Here is a 26,208-nt window from a genome sequence, read left to right as displayed (position 1 = left end):
CTTTGAAAACCCATAAATAGCTTTTGGGTTTATCTTGAGAGCAGAGAAAATAGGGGACTCTTTAGACTAGAGAAGCAAATGCAATAGAGGGAGCACTTCAGTGTTCTTTCTGTGATGATAAAAGTCTTTACTTGCTTTAAGTTTTGTTTTTGTTTTCGCATTCTTTAGCAATATGTAGTTAAACAATTGGTCACTTCAGCAAAAAGAGGAGGAAATAGCTTCCGATGACTGTGCATCCCTTTGAAAGAAGTACCTTGGATATACAGAAAACTTATGTGAAAAGCCATTCTTTCTGTGTCAGCACTGGGCACCACATCTCACTTCTAGTGCTTCCTCGATGGGTAGGGTAGTGTTTCGTCCGTGACATTGTCCAAACTGCTTTTTAAACTGAGCAATTTATTCATTTGCAACTTTTAGTAATATTTTACTTGACATGCAGCTTCTCGTGGTTCATGTGTCATCTGGTGGCTTCCAAGAAAGTGCCTGAGATAGCGGCAGATTTTGTTGTCACTGCCGTGTCCGCTCTTTGCGGCTTAAGAAAGCAGCAGGGAGATGGGGCACCTCTGCATTTATTTCTGGCATTTGATCTGTGATGCTCGTTCCAGATTGCTATCGGTTGCAAGATGTAAGGCAAAAGGCTTATCCTCATTAAATGCTGCGTGTGTAATTTCAGAGGCTGTCTACGTAGAAAGATTTCAAAATTAGACTTTTTGTACTTATTTTGAGATCTTACAGAAAAATAGGAAGTTTTTTTCCCCCCCTTCAGGACTGTGCCACCAGGATAGCCTTTAGGAGACTGACCTTCCCCTTGACCCTTAGAGGAAGGGGCAGTGAAATACCTGGGAATCTTGTGCATGTTTCTAGTGCTCACTGGAACTGTTTGTTTTTGTGGCAAGCCAGAGGTTGAGTAGTTGTTAAGGTAGGTATTTGCTAAGACTCACGGACCACGTGCTGTCAGAAAATAGACTGGTTCTGTCTCAGTGGTGTCCTTGTGTTGTGGTCCCAGACTTAGTTTTTTTGCTGCTTAGTATCAAAGTAATTTCAGACAGTGTGTGGATTCTTTGTCACTTCTGAGGAGGAGGACTATGATATCTTGTGTATTTTAGGAGAGAGACTGAGTAATGTCAGGGGTGGAAATGTGGAAAGGCTTGTAAGGGACTATTAGCTTTAAAATATTTTGTACGGGCCTTCAGGACAGAGTTTTAAAAGCCATTTGACTACAGGAAATTCCCCAAGGTGAATTACAGCATTTAATTCTGATAGCAGTATCTGCTTCTTTCATTAAAATGCAGAAGTTTTGAGTGATTTGGCTGTTTTTCCTGATCTCCAGGTAGATTACTTTGCTGGTGCATCTGTAGCAGCAAGTGACTGTAGTTTCATGAAGGCCTCTGACTGGCATCTGCTGAGGGGATGCTCCTGTGCTTGGAGCAGTTCCTCCCTCTGCTTGCTCGTTCCAATACACGCGCTGCGCTGTTGAATGAGGTTGGGGAAGTAACCCAGCTTAAAACTCATCTGGCAAAAGTGGTTAGTTTTAGTAGTTAGCGTTAGAATTAACTTAAATTAAACTTTGAATTAATTTTTAGGAGGGCTGTGAGATTAGGAGGAAGGACCAGGACATAGGAAAGTATGTGCTTACTCAGGTGTCAGATATTTGTTTTCTGTATCTTTCTTTAAGTGAGTGTCAACACAACTATCCCGAGTTTAGGCTGTTCAAAGGTTGACCTGAACATGATATCAGGCCTATGCCTTGCAAGGTGAGGCCTGGATGCAACCCTTTGCAGCAGCCTCTGGCCAGGCCTAGAAATCTTCGCCCTCCCTTTCCTCCCCAGCTTTGTGCACTGGAGTTGCCTCCTACTGTTAAAATAATCATCTGGCAAATGCTGCACACTTTCGCACAGATGCAGGACTGAGGAGAAGCAGAAATGGCAACACAGATGGCAGCGTGATACTCTCACAACCGAGTAGTTTTTTTGTGTCGCTGTGTCAGAGGAATTTCCACGGCTTGGTATCTAGCATGGAACTATGGAGATCCTCCAGTTTTTCAGGTCTGGCTAAATGATTGCGCAGCTCTGAGTGGCTAGCAGAGTCTCTAGGAGTTTTGGTGTGCGCTCGCTAAATAGTTTGCGGACAATTAGCTCCCTGGGGCTTGGCACCTAGGGAGAGGAGCACAGCTGAAGCTGTCACTTCGTGAACCTCAGCAGCGCTGTTGGATCAGTGCAAGGGGATACACTGTACAGGTGCTGCAGAACCTGAACTTCCAAGCTTTAGATGTAAAGCCTGAGGGAAAAGGGTGGGAGGAGGAGGGAAAGGGTCTTTTGAGACTGCAGTTATTGATCAGGCTCTGGAGCTTTGTAGGCAGAATGCTCCCCCTGAAACTCCTCCTCCTCAAAGGTCTGCTGTGCACTGTACCTCCTGCTTCATTAAATGCTACCAAATATGACTGCTTTTCTCTCCTGCCTGAGTTTCTAACGAGGCACAGTACTATAGGAAAAGAGCTATGTCTGGTGGTAATAGCTGAGTAGGAGGACACAGAGCAGGCACTGCTGGGAAGGATTTGTCTTGCAAGGTCCAAATGCTGCCCACACTGAAGTAGGAGGCACTGAAACATGATTGGGAGAGGGGGAAAGGGAAAAAGGGAGAGGTGGGAGGTAATAGTTGAAAATTAGATCCCTGATTTCCCCCCCCCCCCATGCTGCAGTAGTATTTGCATCTGGATTCTCCTTTCCAGTTTTAAATGTCCTTTTCTAATGATCATCTGTAGCAGAGCTCTGGTCTGTCTTTCAAGTAAGATGAGCTGAAGCAACAAAGTATCTGCTAGTCCTACTGAGCAGGGCTAACGGAAAACACATTCTGCATCCTTGAATTACTGGTGCTTCTTTCTTTATGATCCTACTAGTATTGACTGAGCTCCTCTGGGGCTCCTGCCCCACAAGTTAGGCATAGCAGTAGCGTGGGAGAAACCTTCCCAACTTGTGTATTTTCACTAGTGCCAGATACAAAGAAGGGTCAGGTAGGCAAAGGAGGAGCCACAGAAGTGGCAGGATATGGGAAAAGGTGGCCTGTGTTTGCCTCGGAGGGTGATGTGGGAAGTGTTTGACTGTTCAGAATATAGTGTCTGGGCTGGAGTGTGTTTCGTGTCTTTGTTTTCGGTTCCTCTCGTCTCTGTATGCCTCTGCTTGCAAAGGTAAGGGCTTTTAAGGGAGCTGCTATTCCTGCAGGTGCAGCCAGGACTGTCACCGTTCTTGAGACTATTTCTTTCTCATGCTCTGGGTGGCAGCGTCCCTTGATGTCCTAGCTTTGCTTCTAAAGTGAGATCTGCCTTGTTTCTGCTGGCTTGGAAGTCTTTCATTTGCTCAAAGTGTGAGCTGCTTTATATCTGCGCTTAGAGTGCCTGCGTGTGTTGTGGGCTAATGCTTTCCTGTGGGAAGAAGAAATCTCCCTTGAATGGCACTCTGTTCACTAATTAGATAATTCTCCAAGACCTGGGAGCTGGTGGTGGTTCTCGCTTTCCTGTCCTTGGCTGCCCTTTCATGGGCAGCCGTGGGATAAGGCGGCTGCTGTTACCAAGTTTGCAGCCCTATGAGCTTTGGGATTGGAGCTACCTGAGCTGTTTCCACTGGTTATGGTAGTTGTTGGGTCCTTGTGTTAGACTCTGTGTGTGACTAGTGAGATAGCTCTGATCTACTTGAATGCTCCTCACGCCTGTGCAAAGCATCTAGCATTTTGGATTTTCCTTATTGCTCCAGCCACTGAAAGCCAAGTGGATTTTTTGTTTGTTATTTAAATTAGGATGTAATATGTCTCTGTTTTGGAGAGAAGACTGAGTAAAAGAGCAGAAAGCTGAGGTAGGTCTAGAAAAGTGGAAGGGAGAGGAGTGGAAGAATATTATGGCCAAAATCGGGTATAGATTTTGATCTGTCCAGAAATTTTTATATCATCTTTCAAACTTACTTTTAAATGAGTTAGTAACAGTGAATGGAGAATGGGGGGGGGGGAGTGAGAGAGAGGGAGAGGGAGAGAGAGAAGGGCTCAGAGAGGATTTGCAACATCTCATGCTGCAATAATCCGTTCAGTAAGGGATCCCTCCTACTCTTCCCAGAGCATTAACATGCCACTGCTTTGGAGTCAAAAGGGATGACTCAGGAGGACAACTTGCCAATGACACAGCTGTAACTATTCTTAACTTGATAATTTCCCTTTAACCCCTGACCATGAAAACCAGAAATACAACCCTTCTCTTGAGAATATACATCAGACAAGCGAGTGCACAGGGAACCAATGCAAACAGTAGGTAGTGAGAACAGGACTTCTTATTCCTGCCTTCTGGTGGTGGGATGCAGTGGGCTTTAAAATCTTGTGGAGGGATGTTTCAGGGGGGATGAGACACAGGGAGCTGCTCGTCCGTCTTCCTAGAGATGAGACATCAGCCTGCCACAGTTGGGTTTCTACTGTGTAGGAAAAAAATCCACTTTTCATCCTGATTAGTTAGGACAAATTCATTTTAATACATACTATCTTTATTTGCCCATGGAAAATCAAAGTAGGCTGGTCCCCACATGGATCTGTTCCAGCCAATTTTGTAATAGCCTACTAATTTTATCACCAAGACTTCTCCTTATTTAGCTTTTGGGTTCAACCTTCATTTCGTGTTTCCTGAAGCTTAATATTTATCCAAGTCTGTGTTGCCATAATTACAGTTTGAAGAATACCCGATGTTTTTGCAAGTGGTTGTAGAAATGATGTCAAGCTTTATGGTTCAGCGTTTTTAGGGCTAGAGTGTGTGTGGGGGGGGAAATGACAATTTCTATCCCAAGAAAAAATTTCAATGCCACCTTTTGAGGTTAAAATTTGTCACAGAATATAAATTCGTTTACAAATAGTTTGATGCTTCTGAAATCAAAGTACTTCATTGGGGGGGTCCCCCCCCAGTTTTGGCTTTTCTTTCAGCAAAATGTTGGGTCGCTGCAACATCAGAGCACGTTTTTGACACGTTTGTTGCTTTCTCACACTTTTCTCTCATGACTCCATGCTCTGCTTTCTTCTCTGTTACCATCTCTGCGAGGACCTGTGCAACACTATCAGAGGGGAAACTGTGTGCTGCTTGGCATATAATACAGTCCTCTAGTAAGCCTGATGCACAGTACGGGGTATGAGACAAAACTGTAATTTTTAAAAGGGATCTCAGGTGATTTGGGGGGAAATATCCATTTTTTCATGGAATTTGATATGAAATCTTTCAAGCTGTTTCAGAAAAATGCAATGTTTTGATTTGAACTGAAGCTACTGTTTCAAGCACTTGCTGATGGAAAACTAAAGAGTTTCTGTAGAATTTGAAACTTTTGTGTGGAAAACTTAATCTCTATCAGAAAAAACAATGTAATCTGGCAATCTGCTGGGGCGCTATGCAAATATACCCTCTTAGCACAACTGAGTTTATTATATAGTTCTTCATTGGCTAGTTGAGAATTATAATCTCTTTGAAAGAATAATTGAGCAGATGTCTAGGCGATAAGCATAAATAGCACCTCAGAAATATGATAGCAAATAATAGTCCTGGTCATATTATTTGGAGATAATTCTATTTGCAATGAGATATACTAGACACTTTGCTTCAGAATATAAATAGACATCTGGTACATCTTGGAAGCAGCAGAGAACTTTCTTAACTTCTTCATATCTGTGCCTGCAGTTGAATTCCTTCCTTAGGTGTGACAATTTTAATAGCTGCAATAAATTGAAAACAAGATTCTTCTTCTGGAACTGGAGTGAGAGCAGTAAGTGATCTAGCAGAAAAGCCTGTCTTCTCCCCAGTGGATAGCAGGGTCATGGCCTTTGACAAGTCTGGAGTTACCACTGGAAATAAACACTTACTCTGTTTAAATTTTGAGGAACGGACAGCAGTCTGGTAAATCTAGCTTTGCCTCCTGTGCTGCGTGCTTCTTTTGATGCTGTTGGGCCATTCCTGTATTTTCAGTAACATATTGTTACTGGAGCTCATTTCCACTTTTTGAGTAAGATTGCACTTAGATGACATGGAGGAAGAAAAAGGTTTTGGAGTAAATTCTAGTGTGTGTTAAAGAACCAATCCTACGTGGTGCACTAGTTGTCTTTAGGTAAAATATACCTAGCTGGCAAGGATCCAGTCTGCTGCAGGAAAGACGTGAAATCCAAGTGAAGAGCGTTCTCCTGAGGCAGTGGAGTTCCTGTGCAAGGCCACCATGAGCGTCTTTGCGTCCAGCTTGCCATATTGAGAGTGTAGCGCGCACCTTCCACTGCCTGGCTACTTGCTTGTCTCCCTCCCAGGAAGATGGTAGAAGCTGTTCCAGGAAGAAAGCTTACCTGAGGTAACCACTGCACAGTTAACTCTTCCCCATCTTCTCTTTTTTTCCTTAGAGCCTAGGATTTTGACTTTACGTTTCTTCAAGTAGTGGAAAATATCTCATCTCCCCTACTTTTACAGCCTTGCCTCAAATGTTTGGATTTGTAAAGACTGAAGTGCATCAAGGGCCCTGCTTTTGAGAATATTACTGGCCAAGTTTCTCTTTAGTTCCTCTCAAAGGCAGAAATATAGAGGGGTCAGCAGAACTTGGTTAGAGAGATGCATACCTCTATTTATCTTTCAGAGGCCCCTGCAAAACCCAAGTTGAACTGTTATCTTTCTGTGCTGCAGTTGCTCTGCTTGCCACTCGTGTTTCCTCTGGGGGAGGAGGGTTGTGGGGAGTTGGTAGTTCGTACCTGGCACGAGCGGTTCTGCATCCTCTTGTCCAAAAGGACAGATCCCGTGCATCAGCCTCTAAAGTCTGCACGAGTGCTAATCTATTCTGTTTCCGTTAAATTCCCCTCATTCCCACCTTCTGACCCTTCAATCCCTGTGCTTGGCTATGAGTCAGCAGTGCAAACTGAAGGTTTTTTAAAGAATGAAAATAACTATATGGGTTTTACTTCCTCATAAATGACTTCTGAGGGGGTTTTTCTGCTTTCATGTGCAGCCTTCATGTGGCCAGATTTGTGATACGGGCCTCAGCTGGCGTTTTGGGGTCGTTGGGCAGTTGGGTCCAGGGTTTCTTTCCTTGCTTTGGATGGTGTATAGTGCGTTTCAGCCACTCTCTTTTAATCTCTTGGCTGCTATGACTCCTGCCAGCCAGCCGCACGCGGGAACGTGGGTGCGCAATTCGGTACTCTCCTTCCTGCTAGGAGGAAGACTGACGGGAAGGGAAGGCTGGGGAGCAAGAGGCAGGTAAGTCAGACTGGTGAAATAACAGGTGACAGCAGGTGACAACCTAGAATGCAGTGGGACATTCCCTGGCCAAACTCCTGTATTTTCCTGATATGTGACACTTTGCAGAATACAGTAAGTGAAGCCCACAGAAGCTGGCCTGAGATGAAGACATAGTGGATGGCTCTTGGTTAGTTTTAGGTTATTTGTAGACAACTTCTAAGTTGCTTACATTTGGTTTGTGTATTCAAGGTCATTTTATTAAAATAGGAGCAGAAATTCTGTCTTCTTTCCTTAATAAAAAAAAGATCCTGTTGTTAAGGGATTTGGGAGTGTTTCAGGTCCCAGAGATAACAACAGATTGCCACAATAGGGAATTTTTGTCTCGATTCTATCACACAATCTGAAGATAACTCTTCTAATATCTTAAAATTTCCAAGTTATTTTTAAGTGCTCTGTGGGGCATGTGATGCGTTGGGTTGCCAGCTGAAGGACTGCTGTTCCTGTGCTCTGTTAGACCGTGTAACCTGTCTCCAGGGCTCCCGCTCTGCGTGCTCACTACTGTGTTTATGTTGTACTCGGTCTGTGTCCTGTACCGGAGGCAGATATGTGGCTTGCTCGTCCTGTGATGTGGATGCTTTCTGCCCTCTGCTGGAATTTCATTCATGTGAAAAGCTGAAACTTTTAGTAGTAGTGGGAACTGGCGTGACGCAGGATGAACCCCACAAGCAGTGTGACTAGGGGACCTGAGCACCAGGCCTCGCGGTTTGGGTGCAGTTGTGATCATGGAAATGCACGAAGTCGAGCTTGGGATGGATTTGCATTTCTGAGGAGCTGCTTCCCAACGTACGGTTTATGACAGGTTCTCTTTATTCAACTCTGCTGAGCCGCAAGACCTGTAAGCTGGGGAATTTTAACTTTTAGCTGTTTGCATCTCTGGTGGAGGAAGGTCTGGGCATAGCCGGGTGATGGCTCAATTCGTACCCCTATGGAAGGAAAAGACGGCATTGCATATTGAAAGCAACTGTGCCCTCCTTGCTGCAGGGTATGCACAGTGGTGGGATTGTCTGCTTTTTCCAGAGCTTGTCAATATATGACGTTAGACAGAGTTTTAGTGTGGGACAAAACTTCCTGCCCTGAAGGAAGAGGTGCTTAATCCATCACTTTAATTGCTATGAACTGCCCTGGTGCTCTGAAATGTTTATGTTGGAGGAACTCGCACCAGATATAGCATACAGGATGTAGAAACTGAGCATTTCTGGCTTTTGCTCAAACTGAAGAAAAGGAAAATCTTGGATGATCACTACATACTTCCTTCCCTCCACTTGTCCTCTTTTGTGTCTGAAACATTTTGTCACTGATTTGTTTTTCCCATTTCTCCTTCCCTTGTCTCACAGACTTTGAAGCGGCTCATGGCAGATGAAGTAAGGATGGTGTTTTTTTATGCATGTGTTTTGCTTCTGCTTGTTGTAACCTCTTTGCGCTGGCTGTTTCCCCAGCAGCCGATGACACGTCATATGGACTGTCTGTTTGCTCATGGCAGGTTCTATTCTAGTGCTTTACTCATACAGGAATTCTGCCCGTACTCTGCCAATAATGTTTACCTGTTGCATGCGAGTTAGTCCTTGTGAAAGGCATTTGGGGGATTTTTTTGTTGTTTTTGTGGGGGGAGGTTCTCTAGTTTTGCTTCTTGGGTAGAGACTAATGTTCTCTTCTATCTCTGTTCTTCTAAGTGTCTACCTAACTGGCAGTCTTAACACTAGCGTGAATCAGAAGTTTGGCACTATAAAAATGTTTGGATCTGGCTAGGATTTGGTCTTTTCCAAAGGAGATATTGAATTTACATCCTCTCTAATCTAAAATTTCAAAAGCTTCCTTACTAATATCCATTTGGGTACTTAATGTACAGGCTCAGGACTCTTGAGCTGTCAGGTTCAACTTTCTCCACTGCTGAGTATATCTGGATTAACCAATTGTAGGATTGCAGGCAGGATGCCTGGTGTAACATTTGGGACAGCACATAGGCCATGAATGATTGCTGATTTTTTTTCCTTTGTTTCTCACACCAGTTGGAGCGATTCACCAGCATGAGGATGAAGAAGGAAAAGGAAAAGCCCAATGCGGCTCATAGGAATTCCTCTGCCTACGTGGATGTTTCTACTTCAGGACAGACACTTCAGGAAATACCGGACGAAGATGTGCTAGCACTCTTTGAGCAGATGCTGGTAAGTTAATGTCATGTTTTCTCTATCTTTGTGTTATTATTTCCTGCTTTCTGTGACAACTTGTTTAACAAGCACAAGAGTAGAAATGATTTCTGAAGTCTTCCACTGGCCTGCTTCACCTGTCCTGCTTTTATATACCTCCTTGTTATTATTTTTATCATATACCTCCCACTCTTATTATTTGGCAGCTGTTTTTCAGATCAGAATGAGGTGTTCAGTTGGCTTGTTGAGGACACTTTTTCTTTCTGGCTCTCCAGGCTAGATCCTGCAGTCTGCACTTGAGAAAAATAAACTTGCTTCAAAAGGCTGAAAGCAAGTTTTGATTAGAGCTGCATCTCTAGTTTCTCTCCTAGTGAGTTTTAGTCTCATTGCTGAGACTAAATTCAAATGGGTATCAGATAAGCTTAGAAGTAGTCATATTTAACCACTAAAGACCCTGGATGATGTGACACTGCCTGTTGGGCCTTGTGAAGGATAGCATTTTATGTGAGCACCATACAGCAGTAGCCTTGCTTCTAAATGCCTACCTTATAACTGAGCTGGGAGCAGCTTTGTGGACCTCAGTGTAATAAATGTTGAAGTTAACCACTTAACATGCAGGATCTTTAGTCACATGTTAAAAGCTTCATATTCACCTAGAATCCCAGAGGACTTAGGGGCTGTCCTCTGCCTTTTTGGAAGGTCAAGAGTCCTACTGAAAGGAGATAATCTTTTCTCTCCTTTGAGCACTGATACCTGCTTTGGAAAAGTAGATGAAGGTGGCTCTTGTCCTTTTACCATAATGTCACCTTTCTTGGGGAATATTAGAAGGGAAGTGCAGGCTCTCTTTGCTGCTGACATGCATGCTCATTTTACCTTGGCAAAAGTGGAAGACTTCTACCACAGCTCAGTAACAGACTCTGTTCTAAAAGGTAAATGATGCTTTGCTTGCTGAATGTTGCTCTAAGAGTAAGGGCATTTGAAAACTTTTTTTTTTTTTTTCCAATAGTTGGACATGAACTTAAATGAGGAGAAACAGCAACCTCTGAGGGAGAAAGACATTATGATTAAGAGGGAGATGGTGTCCCAGTATCTGCACACATCTAAAGCTGTGAGTATTTTCCTCCCTCAATGCTGTGTTGGAGTCGTCAGGGGAAGCTGCTGTAAGCTCAGCAGTGGCTCCAAATCAAAACTCTAACCTGACTTTTAAATAAAAAAAATTCAGAAGTTTCTTAAGTTAAAACAAGACATAAAACATAACCTTCTTGAATAAGTCAAAATAAATGTATCTAGACAGTTGATGTAAAATCTTAATGTCTCTAGGATGTAACTCCACAATTATTTATTCAGTTGTCCTTGGAGGAAGTTTTCAGTGAAGTGGTTGGTCATGCGGTAATTAAGCTGCTATTAAATTGTAAAGATTCAGCTGTCATTTATTTTTCATCATTTGGCTAACTTCTGTAGCTGGATTTACTGGGGAAGAGGGAACCAAAGTATTCTATAGCTAGTAATGGCATTTTTTTTAATACAACTTCTTAAAAGTTCCTGCAAGTACTCACTTTTTTTCAAAACTTTGCTTTATAAATTTTGTATTGATATTTCTTGATATATTTTAAAAGGCTTCTTCACAAGAGAAAAAAATAATGGAGAACTGGTACACTAAACTGTTTTATGGCATGACCGTACTGCTAAATGCCGAAGAGATCCGGTAGTACAGCCTTACTAAAGACTATTTCAAAAGTTGAAACATTGTATTTTGTTCTTTTGATTTTCCACCACCACCTGTCTTGGCACCACATACCTTCTTACATTTTGGAAAATGTAAGAATTTTTACATCAAATAGTGCCTATTAAATGAGGGAAATAAAAAAAAAATAAATAAATAAATAAAAAGAGAGAGAGAGAACAGAATGTTGACCCACATTTTCATGTCTTATGTGGGGATGATCTGGAGTTTGCATGTAAACATTTTATGCTGTAAGCCTGAATTGAGCCCTGACTGCTTCCAGATCTTTCACAAGTTTGGCCAGAGATCATTTTAGATGGAGAGGAGAGGAAAAGGTATCTTAAAGCAAGATTTCTGGTGGAATTTCCAAGCAACTTCTGCAGTTTGGGACTTGAGCTGTGTAGGTGTATTCTCTCTGAAATTCACTTGAGGTGTGGTGGGATGGGATCTCAAAATTTGATTTTTTTTTTTTTTTTTTGACAGTCCGTATAGTCTATATTGAGACATTACATTCAAGAGCTAAGTTACTGGATGAAAAACCTGCTTTCTTCTCCACTTATCTTTAAAACTGTTTGCTTCTTGGCTACTCCCTCACTGCTTCATCTCTCTTCCTCTTTACAGTCTTTGTGGGTGTGAGCTCCTAAAACCCTTTTTCCTCTACTCTTGGATCTGGTAGACGCTTGCTGCCCTTGGCTTGATCTTGATTCCTGCAAGTGCCTTTTCTCCTATTCTTGCTGCTTCTGTCACCCCATCACCTGTGGGTATTTGTTTTTTAATGTAAGGTGATGGCATCCACACCTCATCCCTCCTGTAGTTCTGAGTATTGACTTGCTGTTTTGAGATCCCATCTTTTTTTTTTTTTTTTTTTTTTCCCTCTACTGGAAGGTACCAAGATTCCCAATTTCAATGTGATGCTCATTAACCCTGTTCATTAAGAAAATATACCTTTTTCTTCCCACTTCTGTCTTTTGTGGTATAAGCATTTAAAATAAGCCAGCTGTCTTCTGGCTCCCCGGTTCCTGGAGGTGGGAGTGGGAAATTGAAGATCCAGCATGTGAGTTTTGACTCCTCCACTTTAACATCCATACGCAAGAGAGGCAGGGCCCGCAGAAGGAAAGGTTATAGTCAGTTGCCAAGTTTTATGCAGTCTTATTTTCTGCCCACCTCCACCTCTGAGAGAGTTTCTAACTTCTGTTAGTGGCGAGAGGTGACGTGCATGAAATTAGTGACCATTTCCCATACTGCAAAGTTGATCCAGTCAGAGCTTTGAGCTTGGGCAGGTGTAAGGGTAGAGGCCTTCAAGACTAGGTAAGGTAGGGGCTAAGGAGTAGGACTTGCAGATATGCGCTCCTGTAAGAGGAAGAGCTTTTTGCATTATTATTGGAGCATTATATAACATGTAGCAGAACAGTAAATTTTGGAAGTATAATTACATCACATCACGCTGTGATGTTAGGCTAGAAGGGAGTTGTCTAAAACTACCAGGCTCAAATCCATGACTTAAACAGTCAGGAGGTTAGCTGTATTTCTTATTATTTCAGTGAAGACTTGACTCCTGACCTCCCAGCTCTTTAAAGTGACTGCAGGTGGTTTTTTTGGGGTGTCAGTGGCATGCTGCCTTCTCCCTAGGTCACGTTGCTGGTTATCCTGGGCTAAGCTTGAGCAAACGCACTTTTGTCAGTTAACTCTCCAATTAGAACCCTGTAGGGAGGAAACAGTAGCTTAAATGGCAAAACTGATTCTAGAACTTGATTTGTGGAGCAAAAGAATTTGGAAAAAATAAATACTTGATATGGCAAATTCCAGCTATCTCAGCATGTTGGCAATACTCTTTAGTACGTCTTTTCTAAACCCAACACAAACAGCTAGAGCTGGCCCCAGTATCTGCATCAATAACAAGGTTCAGAGGCGTTCTAGAGGAATCTGAGGGCTGCTTTTGGTTAATAGTGTCTACAGCATGAGAAAAGCCCAAGTGAGCAGTCCTCTAGTCCATGTCCTTATTCTAGGATCATGGAAAGGTTCATGGTCATCTTTTTGGATTCAGGCAGACTGTTTTTACAAAACTCCCATGTATCTTCTCCCAGTGGTCACTAGAGAAGGGAAGAGCACTGTGAGCACACTATCTCTAGGCTCCTACTGTGTGAATCCTGTCCTTTCTGCACTCTTTTTCACAAAGGCCTCTCTCTGTTCTTGGAGTTGGCTGAATCTTACTGGGCTGTTTCTTCAGTTTTACTTGGATCCTCTGCGCAAGCTCCTGTTCTGGCAGGATTTCCTCACCTCTCTCCAGGTAACTCTCATGTTACCAGGTCTCTGTTCTTTTTTCATTGCTCTTTTTTCCTGAATAGAGCCTCTGTGTGAAGACAATTATAAAATTGGAGTGTGATGCATTAAGTCATTGGGCACCTGGCCCTCTTGCAAAGGTGCAGTACAATAAAGTTTGTCAGGACTTGGCAGAGAAGAGTTTGTGTTTCAGCTGTGGAATTAATTGTCATTGCCTGAAGTGACCAAGTAAGTTCACACGGTTTGCATGTAGACTAAATGGAATCTTATCCTTGGAGTTCTGCTTAAGTATCCCATGAGGAAACTTTCTTGAACTCCACACTGAGCCAATAGCATCAGATTTTTTTTTTAAGCCCCTTTCTATGTGCCATGAGTAATTCACAGTACCTATAACCTGAGGCATATGACTTCGACCTGTCACATATATACGTGTGTGTGTGTGTATGTATACACATGTGCATAAAGACCTGTATGTATATCTGTGTACATATATGTACTTCTTATGAAAACATATATTGATGTGAACTTTTAACAATAGGTCAGGTTGAAAACAGTGACACTCAGTCTGCTCAGAAAATGCTATGAGCATCGTTAGCAATGATATACTAATGTGCCAGCTTTCCTTCCTTCTAAGCAAAGGCTACTATTGCTACGTGTTCATGGAGGAGAGCTGATCTACCTGCCAGGAGCTTGAGTGATAGTGCTTGGAATAGGGGAAATTTTTCAGTTACTGGCTAAAAGCAAGGATTTGTCTGGGAGTTTGTCTTCAAATGCGACTCTGGTGGTATGGGTGTTAGTTGAAGCTTTTCAGTCCTGTTCAGTAGCCGCTTGTGCTAGATATTATCTGAGGTAGGCGGACGATTTTCTCTTTGTTCCAGAACATGTACCTTTTCCTCAGGTGTGAAATTGGGCTTAGTGCATCATTAGTTCAGCACCTTCTGGCCTCAGTTTTTGTGGTACAGAACTGGTGTTGAGAAAGGCTCATGTAGCACAGCAACTGCCTTTCCCTATGAAACAGGCAGAGGTTGTTAACAGAAGTATATGACTTCCTTTTGAATTCGAAATACTATAGTCACAAAAGACCATCCTGTTAGAAACTTATTGCAAGATTATAAAGATGAACAAGTACTAGTTTCTTCTTTTGACAGAGGAATGTTGGTATGTCCTTCATTACTGTGAACAGAAGCCTGTGTAAAGAAAAAAGCCTTAAAGGGTGTATAAGAGCTTGAATGATTTGGGCATATGTGATGTTTCGGGATTTGTAACCACATGGGTTCAAGGTAAAGATTTTAGAGAAATCTCCTGACTTTAGCCTTTCTACTAGAAGCTTTGTCAAAGTCACAACTTCCTGGCAGAATATTAGATCGGTTTCTTTGAACATACGATGAAATGCTAGCCCTTTCCTAGCAACAGGAACAACAATGTAATCATTTCCTACGTACTCTAAGTACCTCATAAAGTGTTATGTCGTTTATGCGCCTCATATTGTTAAATATAAAGTGTAGGAAGAGGAAAATTGGTCTTTTGAACAGAATTGTACTTCACTTACAGTAAAGATCTACTAGTTTTGAAGCTGTTGAACAGCATGATATCAATACAGCCACATGGCAGGCAAAAGAGAACTTCCTGTAAAACAATGACAGACCGTGGATAAATAAAAGAGCAGATCCATGTATAGGTTCAATACAGCTTCTGTGAGGAACCTCTTGGAGAATTACCTGCCTTGCAATCCTTAGAACAGTTACTGATTGAAATGTGCAAGTTATCTGTTTTACATACAATGCCCATTTAAAATTCCTGCTTAAAACTGTGTTCCTGTGCCTTGGTGCTCCAGCTGCAATTAGCTAACTTAATGAGCTTACTTTCTTCCCTGAGCAGGGCATGAACCAAAAGGAGAGCTCTAAGTCAGCCATGATGTATATCCAGGAACTGAAATTAAATCTCAGGGATGTGCAGCTGCTCAACTGTCTAGAGTCTTTGCGAGTGTCATTGAACAACAACCCTGTCAGGTAAGGTTGGGAAGGCAGGTTGGGTGGAACACTAGACAAAACTGGAGTTACAAATGGAAAGGTTGGAGCCTTTCACATTGGGAGCTGCACTGTGACTGAGTGAGAAGGGGTGTGGGGTAGTGCCAGACTGCTTGTACTTGTTTTTTTTTTTTTTTTTTTTTTTTTTTTTTTTTTGGGGGAGGGGGGAGTGTATATGTGTGTGCTCATTATTTTTTTATGTTTCTGACAGCTGGGTGCAGAACTTTGGTGCTGAAGGCCTCATCTGCCTGCTGGATATTTTAAAAGGGCTCCATGAGGAAAAAGAAGAAGCACTAGGGTGAGGAGTTGATTGCATGAGAATCATTTTAGAGTGTAATAGTTTCCAGAAAGCCACAAAGCTTGTTGCTGCTCTGGGCTCTTCGCTCTCCTAGTGTGGCCCCATGGATGTGAGGCTCTGAGTCCATCTCTTACAGAGTGGGTGCGAGGACTGTAGTGCCTGTTTGTCCCCCGCAACACTTGCTATACACTTCTGTTAAAGATGGAGCATATGCTATTTTTTCTTGTAGGGTTTATTCCATGTTGTATGGTGATCAGGTAGCCACCTTAGACCAAAGTGAGGTTTATTTTAGATGTAAGGGAAAAAAAAAAAAAAAAAAAGGAAGGAAATAAATTTGTAGGTATTTTATAGGTTATGATCAGACTGCAGAAAACCACAGGTCTGAACTGGATTCTGTCGTAAAGCTAAGGCTGACCAAGCTGCTCTAGACCTTCAAGCAGGTATCTGTGTTCTTCTACCCCTCAGCTGCTCTGAATCGGTTATTGCTTCTCTCATGAGAGCATGTTCTCCTGTCTCTTTTCACAGTTCTTTTGTCCTGTGGATGCATGTGGACCTTCCTTCATGCTGGTTAATGTTGATTTTGTGATTTCAGTCAGAGGTGAAATCAAATGCAGTGCAACTGGCATTGCCCCTTGGCCACCTCTTGTCTGAAATAATTATTTCAAGTATTTTTCATCTTCCTGTCTCTGTAATGCTGTATTTGAATTTAATGAGTATAATACAGAAAATACTACAGCAGCTGACCATCTTGCCATACTTGCAGTTTATCACAAGGCTCCTCAGAAATGGTTACTCTTGAGATCAGACCAAGCAGTATAGTGCCTGGAGAACGGAGTTCAGAGCTGTGCTTTTCCACGGTCTGATCATAACTCTTACCCATATTGTGTCTGCATGCAGTCTGGTTATTGAGAAGAGAAAGAAAAAAGCATTCCAGTGTGGTAAGGCCAGAGAGACAGCAAAAAGGGAAGACCACGAGGGAAGGCTGATTGTGTGAAGATGAGGCAGTGGGTTGTTTGGGGACTTAATAAATATCTATTTTGGGATGGAGATGTGTATGTGTGAGAGTGGTGTTCAGGGCTGAGCTGAGGGATTCTTGTGAGTAGGGGGAGGTAATAGATGGCAATGTGAATATTGAATATATCAGAAGTCAGTCTGGTGGCTTCTTGCATAAACAGCATTTTCTACTGCCTTTTGAAGAAAAGGTCTAAATAAGATGGACTCTCAGTGTAATAGAGGATGGCCAAGGCCTCATGTTATCCATATCTAAGAGCTCCTGTTGAGAGGGATGGGGCAGGGGATGTGTCTTGTTCGGTAAATCTGTCTGTCATCTGGCTGATTTTTTTCTTCCTCGCAGTTCATATGACACACGGAGCAGACATGAGATCATCCGATGTCTGAAGGCGTTCATGAACAACAAGGTGAGTGCCCTGCCCAGTGTCCAGAGGTAACTGTGCACAGCCACAGCTTCCTCCTCCTATTGTCTAGCCTGTTATCTTAGGGTAGTTGCCTACGTTCCCTAAAATGGGCACCGAAAACAGTAGTGAAAGTATCTTACTCTTTAGTAAATCATTACTGTCATCACATTGCTTGTCTTGTTTTTTCCCATACTGTGTTTTCTGGTACTGTTACCTCAATCCTATACTTAGAGGCACAGTATTTTGGACATCCAAGGCTATTTGTTCAGTCCTGTGGAATTCTAACTGCTGTGCCCTCTTTCTTGGCTTCTGCTCATCTCTGATTGTATCTCTGTCTACGAGGGCTTGAGACATACCAGTATTTTTAACTTGTCCCTTGTATTCTTCTGCATCTTTTTGTCTTACTCCTGTGCAGTTGATACCTGTTTTCTCTTACTTGTGATTGAGCTAGGGTACTTCCTTCTCCCTGTATGTGTTCTTCTTCACTCTCCTCAAATAAACTAATAGTCTTTACTTCCTCCCAAGTTCACATATTCCTTCTGCAGTTTCTGGAATCTTAAGTTCCACGGACAACTTTTTCTCTTGCTGGCAGTGTATACTTCGAGGTATATCACTCCCTTTCTTGTCATTCCTCTATTTCCTGTCAGAAACAAGGATAACACATGTTCAGACAAACGTTTGGAGCAAGTGTTGTGTGTTTCATTCCCCATAGCATCCTGAATCGTGAAGCATTCCCACTTCACTCCTCTATAGGGCTGGTTCAATCTTGGACATTAATTCCAACTTTCTCTTCTCTTTAGTTTGGAATCAAAACAATGCTGGATACGGAGGAAGGGATCCTACTACTTGTGAGAGCTGTTGACCCAAAAGTCCCTTCCATGATGATAGATGCTGTGAAGCTTCTGTCTGCCCTCTGTATCCTGCCTCAGCCTGAAGGCATGTACGTGGTAGTAGATATTCTGCTTTTTGCTCTTGAATTTTGACTGTTACTTGCATCTTTGTGAAGTCTATCTGTTGACTGTTGCTCTTCTTCATTTTACAATTGCTGTGCACATGCATGCTCCTCTCCTGGCCTATGAGGTAGCTGCTGATTCTCTCTCATCGCAGGTATGAGCGAGTTCTGGAAGCGCTGACTGAAAGAGCAGAAATGGATGAGGTGGAACGATTCAAACCTCTGTTGGATGGCCTAAAGAGTGGCACCTCAGTGGCACTGAAGGTACCTAATTTCCTAAGATTTGGTGGGTGCTGCACTTAGAATCTAACACAACAGCCAGAGAGCTTGTGGCAAGATCAGTTTGGGATGGATGAAATACCTTTTGGCTTAACTTTTTTTTTTCTACTGCAGCTTTTTTATGTGGCTTTCTGGTTCCTTTGAAGTTCTGAAGCACTGAGTTCCAGTCCTTGCTCAGAAGTTTTTTCTCTCTCACGCTCTTCCTTTCCCCCCCCCCCCCCTTTTTTTTTCCTTTAGGTGGCCTGTATGCAGCTGATCAATGCAATGATCAGCCCTGCTGATGAACTTGACTTCAGAGTTCACATTCGTAGTGAGCTGATGCGTTCTGGACTGCAACATACTCTTAAGGTAAGGAGCAGCCATCTTTCCTGTTCCCTTGCCCCCAGCCCTTGAATATGACGACCCCATTAAAAACACTCAGAAATGCTATATTTCTAGCAGACAAAGCAAAGCTGACATAATGAGATATGCTGTAATGCAGCCCTTTCAGTGCCTTTTTAGTGCCCGCACTTGAAGAGACATACAGCTCTGAGCATAGACTGTTTATTTGTTTAATAATGGTAGTGCTTTTTCCTGTAAACACATGATAATCTCTTGCAAATGTGTTGTTTGTTCCCTTTAGAGGTCTGTTCCTTTGGTATCTGCTGGCCTCAGCTGTCCTCACTGTATGGTTGTGTGCTTTTACTGGGGCCTTTTTCAAACCTTTAAGAATATTTTCAATAAACCTGATCCAGACCATGTTTGTTTGAGCTTTACTGTAACCTCTGAACCACTGCCATCTTCAAGCAATGCACTTCAGAATTACTAGCCTGTGACTTGGGAATGCTTGATTAATATTGTAATACTGTTAGTTTTCACTGGATGTTTCTGAGTATGCTTATGTCATTGGCAGGAGCTGCATATGCTGGAGAATGAAGAGCTGAAAGTGCAACTAAGTATATTTGAAGAACATGGTGAGGAGGACTCTGAGGACCTCAGGAGCCGTCTAGATGACATTCGCATTGAAATGGAATATCCTTTTGCTATTTGCTGGGCTGAGGATGAGCTTGGGGAAGCTAACGTTCCTAGGAGATTTCTAAACTTGCATCTAGGTGGAAATATGAATAGAGCTGCAATCTCTACCAGACTAGAAAACGTGCATATATCCAAACCCTTTACACTACCAGGCAGGCATGGGGCTGTGTATGTATTGAGAAAGAAATCTCCATACAGCCCTCTCTTTGTGGAGAGATGGATATGTGCTGATTAGGTTTTGGGTTTTTTTTTTTCAAACCCACTCACCCAGTCCAAGTCAGAAAGAAGATGAATTGAGATAATTTTCTGTCAAAGACTGTAGTAGTTGTTAGATCTACTGGAAAGTTTTGCGTTCTGGGATTTCTGACTCACTGTCTAAAGAGTAAAGGAATCTGACTAGAGGTCAGTCTGCAGTTAAGTGCTTGGAGCCTGTGAGCAACAGGAGGCAGAACTGGCTGCAGAGATTTGGGAGTCTGTGGACCACGGCTTGGTTTCGTGCATCTGTGCTCAGGTTTTGACCTTTATGGCAAGCTATGGTTTGTCTTCTGGTCAGTGCGTAGTACAGGTCATCTGTCTGTGCAACATACAGTGAGCTTTTGGAGATAGCCACCAGAGGGCCTGTGAAACAGTAGCTGCTTTGCAGGAATGTAATTCTAGAGTATTTTCATCAGTCCATTTTGCTGCTCTCCCTAAATTATATACCAGTGTCACTACTGGATCCTTCTCTCTGGATAGAGAGATGTAATCATAGGGCCATATCGTGTGAGTATTGCAGCACCCACACTTTACTGCTGCAGCTAGTTTGGGGCATAGATTTAGTCTGATCAGGAGGGTGACCAGATAACTCATCATCAATTCCAAAAGACAAATGCTATCCTTGAAACGGTACTGACAAAATCCTAGGACGCTTCTCATCTTGATTAATATATGGGGACTTCGAAAGCTGGGTAGGCAGCTGGTGGTTCAGGCCTGGCTTTGGGAAGAGGTGGGCAGGTGTAAAGAAATGGGTAAAGAGCTTACTGTTGCCCTGCTAACAGGGGGCCAATATGAGCAAGAGACTTAAACTGAAACGGTTTCACATAGGAACGCTCAGAAGTGGCCTGTGTGCTCTTTCCACTTATCAGTTCTGTTAGCACCCACTGAGTCACTAAATTGTCTCATCAGAAACTAGAATAGGAATTTCAGGGGTTTGTTTTTTGTTTTATTTTTACAGGGAAGTGAGAGAGAGAGAAGGCGTCTGGGAGAAAGTCTGGTTGCCTGTAGGTCTGTGCTGCTCTATTTGGCCTGCAGTTCGGGAGCTAAGGGTGGCCTTCTTCAAAATATTTCTGTGAAAGAGTGCAAGCCTAGTGTTGCTTGGCTGTGATACTGCAGCTAGTTTACTGCTGTCCTTAACTAAAATTATTCTTAAACAAAAAAACCACACACAAAACTAAATTTAAAAAATTGCCATGTTTTTTCTTGTGCTCTTGTGGGAAAGAGAAAATTCTTAAATTCTCTGGTCTCCACAGCAAACTTATTTCCCCTCCCCCCCCCCCCTTTTTTTTTGGTTAAAATGACTTTGTGCAGTTGTGAGGGAGAACTGTAGGACTAAATTTTTAGAGGAAAGAGAAAATAAGAGTATTATGGAAAAAATCCAAAGGGATCGTGTGGAATTGGGTGGTGAACAGGGAGATGGACCTCCTCCTGGCTTGTCTCCTGTGAGAGGGAAACGAATGACCTGCTAGCAACCTTTCTTTGCCCATCCTTATGGGAGGTAGAAACCTCCTGGAAAAAGAGGTGCACACACCCATTTTTCACACCTCTCAGGTGATGCTTTCACTGATTTCTCCAGCAAAATTTCTTGAGGGAAGTGTAAATAGCTCTTTGTAAGAGCAATGCCCAGAAAAGCTGCTTTTACAAAGAAAGGAGCGAGAGAGTAGGCAGATAACAGGTTTCTGGGAAGACATTCAGGCATTTTCCTTAATCCATTTTTCACTGATTTCAATGAAGTCTTCCAGATTCTCCTCAACACGGTGAAGGATTCCAAAGCAGAACCTTTTTTCCTCTCCATCTTGCAGCACCTTTTACTAATTCGCAATGATTACGAGGCCAGGTGAGGAGGAAAATTTTAAACTGGACTGATATAACATGAATGTTTGTTTGTAGTCTCTAGCACACTGCTTTTGTACTGGAGGGAGCAATGGATTAAAATTGCATAGGTAATACAAGAAGCTCTCTTAGCTTCAGTTGGCCTCAAATGCAGAATAAAGCAGACAAAAAACACAAATTAAGTTAATTCCTAATGAAGAGTCTTTAAAAGAAAATTAGCACAAGTATGGAAAGAATCAGACAAAAGCACAAAATTAAGTACAAGTACTAAAAACTAACAACAAGAAGAAATAATTTCATAATTTTTTTTATATTTTTATTGAACTCAGTATTAATGATCCACTACTTGCAGTGGAATGTTATGATTCTCGTAAGCCTTATATATTTACCATTGTGTTTCAGGTGTCACTAAATGAAAAACACAGCTGCACTTAGTTTAACAAAATGAACACTAATAAGAAAAACAAAAAATTTCATAGTAAAATGTGGGGGGAAACATAAACTAAAGATTAAAGAGCATCTCTGAAAGCTAGCTGTTTTCAGATTAGACTTACCTAAACATAGTGGCCCTAATATTTTTAGAGAACAAACTGAATTTGCCTTAGAGTTATTAGTGGTCATTCTTAAGAGGTCACAGAAATTCCAAAAGACTCAAAATGAGCAAACATTTTTATTTTGGATAGGTGATTTTTCGACATGTTAAAACTGAGAAGCCTCTCTTAGAGAACACAGTGCGAAACTGAAGAGTATACTAGGATGTTTGCAGTGGTGATTGAAAGTTTTAAAGTTACTCTTTGTCCTTTGAGGCCATTTTGCAACCATGCAATACAGTGTCAAGAAAGTCTTGATTTCCAAAAGTGCTGTAATAGTTTCAGCCTGGTAGTGGGAGAGGGGAGTATGTGCCAAAGGTGCAAAGAGTTATTGAAAAAGATCCAGGCAGATGTTTGACTTTGTCCTCCTAGAATCATTCTTCTAATGACAATAAATGAATGAAATTGTGTTTGGCCCATGATATCTGGTGACCTGCTTGTAAGAGGGATCTTTAAACAAAAATGTTATCACACTATTTCAAATAAAGACATTGGATTGCTTAATTTGTCTGCATCCCCATGTTTTCTGTATCTATATATGTACTGCCTCTTATGTCTGCCACTATGCCCAAAACATGCTAAGGATATAATCTTACAAGTTTTAGCGTGGGTAAATTTCTCTAAATGTAGTTTATTTGTATACCTCCTTGGGAATGGCTGTAGAGTTCATGACTTGCATTAGTCAGTTGTTGTTGTAGGATTTTTTTATACTTATGCTCTCAGTTTTAACAGAACTTGAATTTCAGAAGAGAAAAAATACTATGCCTGACTTAAAGAGAAAAAACATTAGATAGAAGAGCATAAAATAAAGCAGATAAAAAACAGAAAGATGAAAATGTTTCTTGGAAGAATAACTAAAATAACTGCCTTCTTCATTAGGTCATCAGTGAATGTGAAGCCCTGTGGAAGTTGTTTCTTGAATTAACTCAGTACAAATTGATCCTACTAGAATGGAAGTAAAGCTTACTACCAGCAGGAGGGGTTAGCCAGTTGCTGCTTGTATGAACAGAAAAGGAACCTAGTGCTGCAGGGTCTTGGGATAAAGGGCTAGTTTAGAGGTGGAAGTGCTACCAGCCAGTGGTAGCGAAAAAGCTAGGCAAGAAGCTGAAGGTTAAATAATACGGAGTGTACTCACTGTTCATCTAGTGTACTGGTGGGAAGTTTGTCTTAATGCTTCGTTGCTTGTAGTGCAGATTCTGGGACAAAGCGGAATGTGCCTTACTTAAAAAGCAAACTTGCTATTAAAAAAAAAAAAAAACGTAACATAGGGGGTCAGAGCATATATTTGATCTCTTGGTCTGCCCAGATATCTAGCCTAGTATCCTGTCCGTGACAGTGACCAAGGGCTGCTGTCTGGGGAAGCATGTAAAAAAGGGGGGAAGGGCTTATAAAATATGCGACTTCCCAAGAGTACTCTCCTAGCCTCCAGCTGCACACTGGTTGGAGACCATTTGAATCATTCATAGTTTCAGTGTAGTTAATAGCCCCAAATGAATTTGTTTTCCATGTGCTTACCTGGTCACCTCTTGAAGCTGTAAAATTTGTAAGATCCAAAGCAAAGAATTTTGTAGCCCAATCTTCTCCTTCTGTAAAGAGCTATCTCCTCTTGTTTTCCACTTGACTCCTGATGGCCTCTGGTCTTGTTTGAATAAGCAGTGAACAACAGAATCCTATGCATGTGACTTTTGTCATTTTATAGATTTATCTCCCCCCCCCTTCACTGTTGCTATTTGAGAAAGCTTGTTTGTCCTGCATGTAGAAGCCTTTCTATGCTTTCGTCACCCATGTGGCCATTCTCAGAAATCTTGAAAAGTTATGACTGTGTGCTTATAAAAACTCAACAACACGATGTTGTGCGCTGTTTCCTTATTTGGACTACTTGAAAACCATCTATTTTGTGAAGTGATACTAATGTTTTGTTGCGTTGTCTTCTTCTAATGCAGACCTCAGTATTATAAGCTGATTGATGAATGTGTCTCCCAGATAATCCTGTACAAGAATGGTGCCGATCCAGACTTTAAGTGCAGGCATCTTGACATAAACATTGAGGGGTTAATTGGTAAGTCCTTTAGCTGATAATAGCTCTGTTGAAACTAGCCCAGTTAGATCATGCTCTAGAACAAACTCTTACTGAATCCCTGTATTCATCTGAGCTGCCCTCCACCAGATCTTCCTGCTTCTCTTTGTATTTTGTCTTCTAGCTGATCTGTGTTCTGGTGTTAGTCCTCTTCCCTTCCAAATCCTTGGGACAGAGATCTAGGCTGTCCCTCACCACTTCACTTGGGCATGTCTTCCATCACACACAGTTATTCCACTAATATAAAATCCAGAATGCTGTGTTTTGGACAGGGAGCACTGCCAATGCTTTTTGATGAGAGCAACTTCCAGAAGAAACCAATTATTTTATGTATTATAGGAAAAAGAAGGGCATGTCCATTCTCAGACAGAGGTTCTGTAGCAGTGGTGTGGTAAAGGGGAGACAAAGTTTCTCCAGCAAGGGCAGAGCTCAGCCCTGAAATGAATGGTGTGGAGAATCAGCAGGCGCACTGTACGGCTTATGTGAGAGGTGTTGGAGAAGGAAAAGGGGAGCTTGTTTACAATGGTGATGTTTCTTCTTAATCTTATTTCCTTTCTTTTTATTTTTAGATAACTTGATTGATCAAACCAAGGTGGAGAAAAGCGAGGCCAAAGCGGTGGAATTGGAGAAAAAGGTTTTTGGCTGATGATGTGGCCTGGGTAGCAAATATGTTGGCAGGAATCAGAATAATGCCTATTGTATCTGACACTGGACTCTCAGTGCTGCCAGCCCCTTTACCCTAATTAATTACTGCTGTACACATTGTGCTTGACCCTTTTGTCAGTAGAAGAGCATATGTTTACATCCTAATTTAAAAAAAATTGTAGCTATCAGTGAGGGGAAAAAGTTTGAGCTGTGCTATGCTGCATGGGACACTTATACCCCTCGAACTTGCGGCTGATCTGATAGGAACAGATAGAAACTGCAGGTGACTATCTAATAAATTCCTAATAATTGAAGCTGTGATGGGATATAATTGAAAAGTTCAGCTCTTGCCACTGCCATGCAAGTAACTGCCTTGAGACTGTGCCAAAACTCTGAGGAATTCTTCCCAGCCGGAAAGATGTCTCTGCATGTACTCCAGTGTGAACATGTTTCACTTGGAGACTACCAGACTAGAGATCAAAGACTGTTACTTTTTTTTTTTTTTTTTTTTTGCCTCTTGGATTAGGCAGAGGCATGAATCTTCATCTCTATGTAATTGGAGTACTGCATGAGAGCAATGTTACCTAAGTTCTGAGAGGTTTTTAGAAAAAGAAAGGAAGGCCCCCATCTGTCCCCTTCTCGCCCGATACACTGTTACCACTCATTGCACATCCTTGTTCAACCCATGTGTGTGTTGTCTCTGCAGCTGGACTCAGAGCTGACTGCACGTCAAGAGCTGCAAGTTGAAATGAAGAAGATGGAAAGTGACTTTGAGCAAAAACTCCTTGATATATGTGGTGAAAAGCAGACACTGGATGAGGAGAAACAGCAAATTGTTGTAGAGAAGCAAGAGCTAGAAAGCAAAGTCTCGCAGCTAAATGAGGAGGTAAATAGGCTCATGGGCTCATGTCTGTGTATACTTGGTTTTGCTCACTGGAGAACCAAGATTGAACAAAGAAATAAATTTTTGGATCTTAATGCAGAAATTTCTGCCAGTTGAGTCCCTTAAGTGATAGAAAAGAAAATACACACTTTTTTTTTTGTATTGACTTGTTTACCCAAGAGAAAAAGAATATAGAGCAAGATAGAGCCATTTGCAGTTGTTTATACAGAACAGTCTTGAAATCAAAGTCCTGTTAAAATCCTTTTCAGGCAACATACTTCTGTAAGTATCTTCTTATGGAGCAGAGGAAGAAAAACCTCTCTATTATTGGATCTTATCACTCTTGCTGTTTATCATTGACAAGATTAGGAAGCAAACAGACAGCTAAGGGAGAGAAACATTAAACTTTTCTGTACTCTTCGAACTGCTTGAGATAGGCAGGCAGATTGTGGTAGCTACTACTCTGCACTGACTTCTTGCCATCAGGCAGGAAGGAGCTGACCAGTGGAAATGA

General features: G+C 42.0%; 1 protein-coding gene across 2 annotated transcripts in view; it reads left to right on the top strand.

Annotated features, from left to right (window-relative positions):
* Positions 1-26,208, top strand: part of LOC134146610 (protein diaphanous homolog 1-like) — a 41,208-nt gene that overhangs the window by 10,765 nt on the left and 4,235 nt on the right. The window contains exons 2-15 of one of the 2 annotated variants that reach the window (XM_062586949.1): positions 8,614-8,640; positions 9,286-9,441; positions 10,430-10,531; positions 15,305-15,435; positions 15,665-15,751; positions 17,106-17,169; positions 17,967-18,106; positions 18,274-18,382; positions 18,635-18,745; positions 19,290-19,408; positions 21,387-21,503; positions 24,033-24,148; positions 24,736-24,800; positions 25,518-25,697. In XM_062586949.1, coding sequence (XP_062442933.1) covers positions 8,614-8,640; positions 9,286-9,441; positions 10,430-10,531; positions 15,305-15,435; positions 15,665-15,751; positions 17,106-17,169; positions 17,967-18,106; positions 18,274-18,382; positions 18,635-18,745; positions 19,290-19,408; positions 21,387-21,503; positions 24,033-24,148; positions 24,736-24,800; positions 25,518-25,697 — 1,524 coding nt within the window. The remainder of the gene's footprint in view (positions 1-8,613; positions 8,641-9,285; positions 9,442-10,429; positions 10,532-15,304; positions 15,436-15,664; positions 15,752-17,105; positions 17,170-17,966; positions 18,107-18,273; positions 18,383-18,634; positions 18,746-19,289; positions 19,409-21,386; positions 21,504-24,032; positions 24,149-24,735; positions 24,801-25,517; positions 25,698-26,208) is intronic. The other variant, XM_062586950.1, reaches the window with a different exon arrangement.

This window comes from Rhea pennata, chromosome 14 (genome assembly GCF_028389875.1).
Source record: "Rhea pennata isolate bPtePen1 chromosome 14, bPtePen1.pri, whole genome shotgun sequence".
NCBI lineage: Eukaryota > Metazoa > Chordata > Aves > Rheiformes > Rheidae > Rhea > Rhea pennata.
Note: the sequence above shows the minus strand (reverse complement) of the source record. Positions and strands in the feature narration are given on the sequence as shown.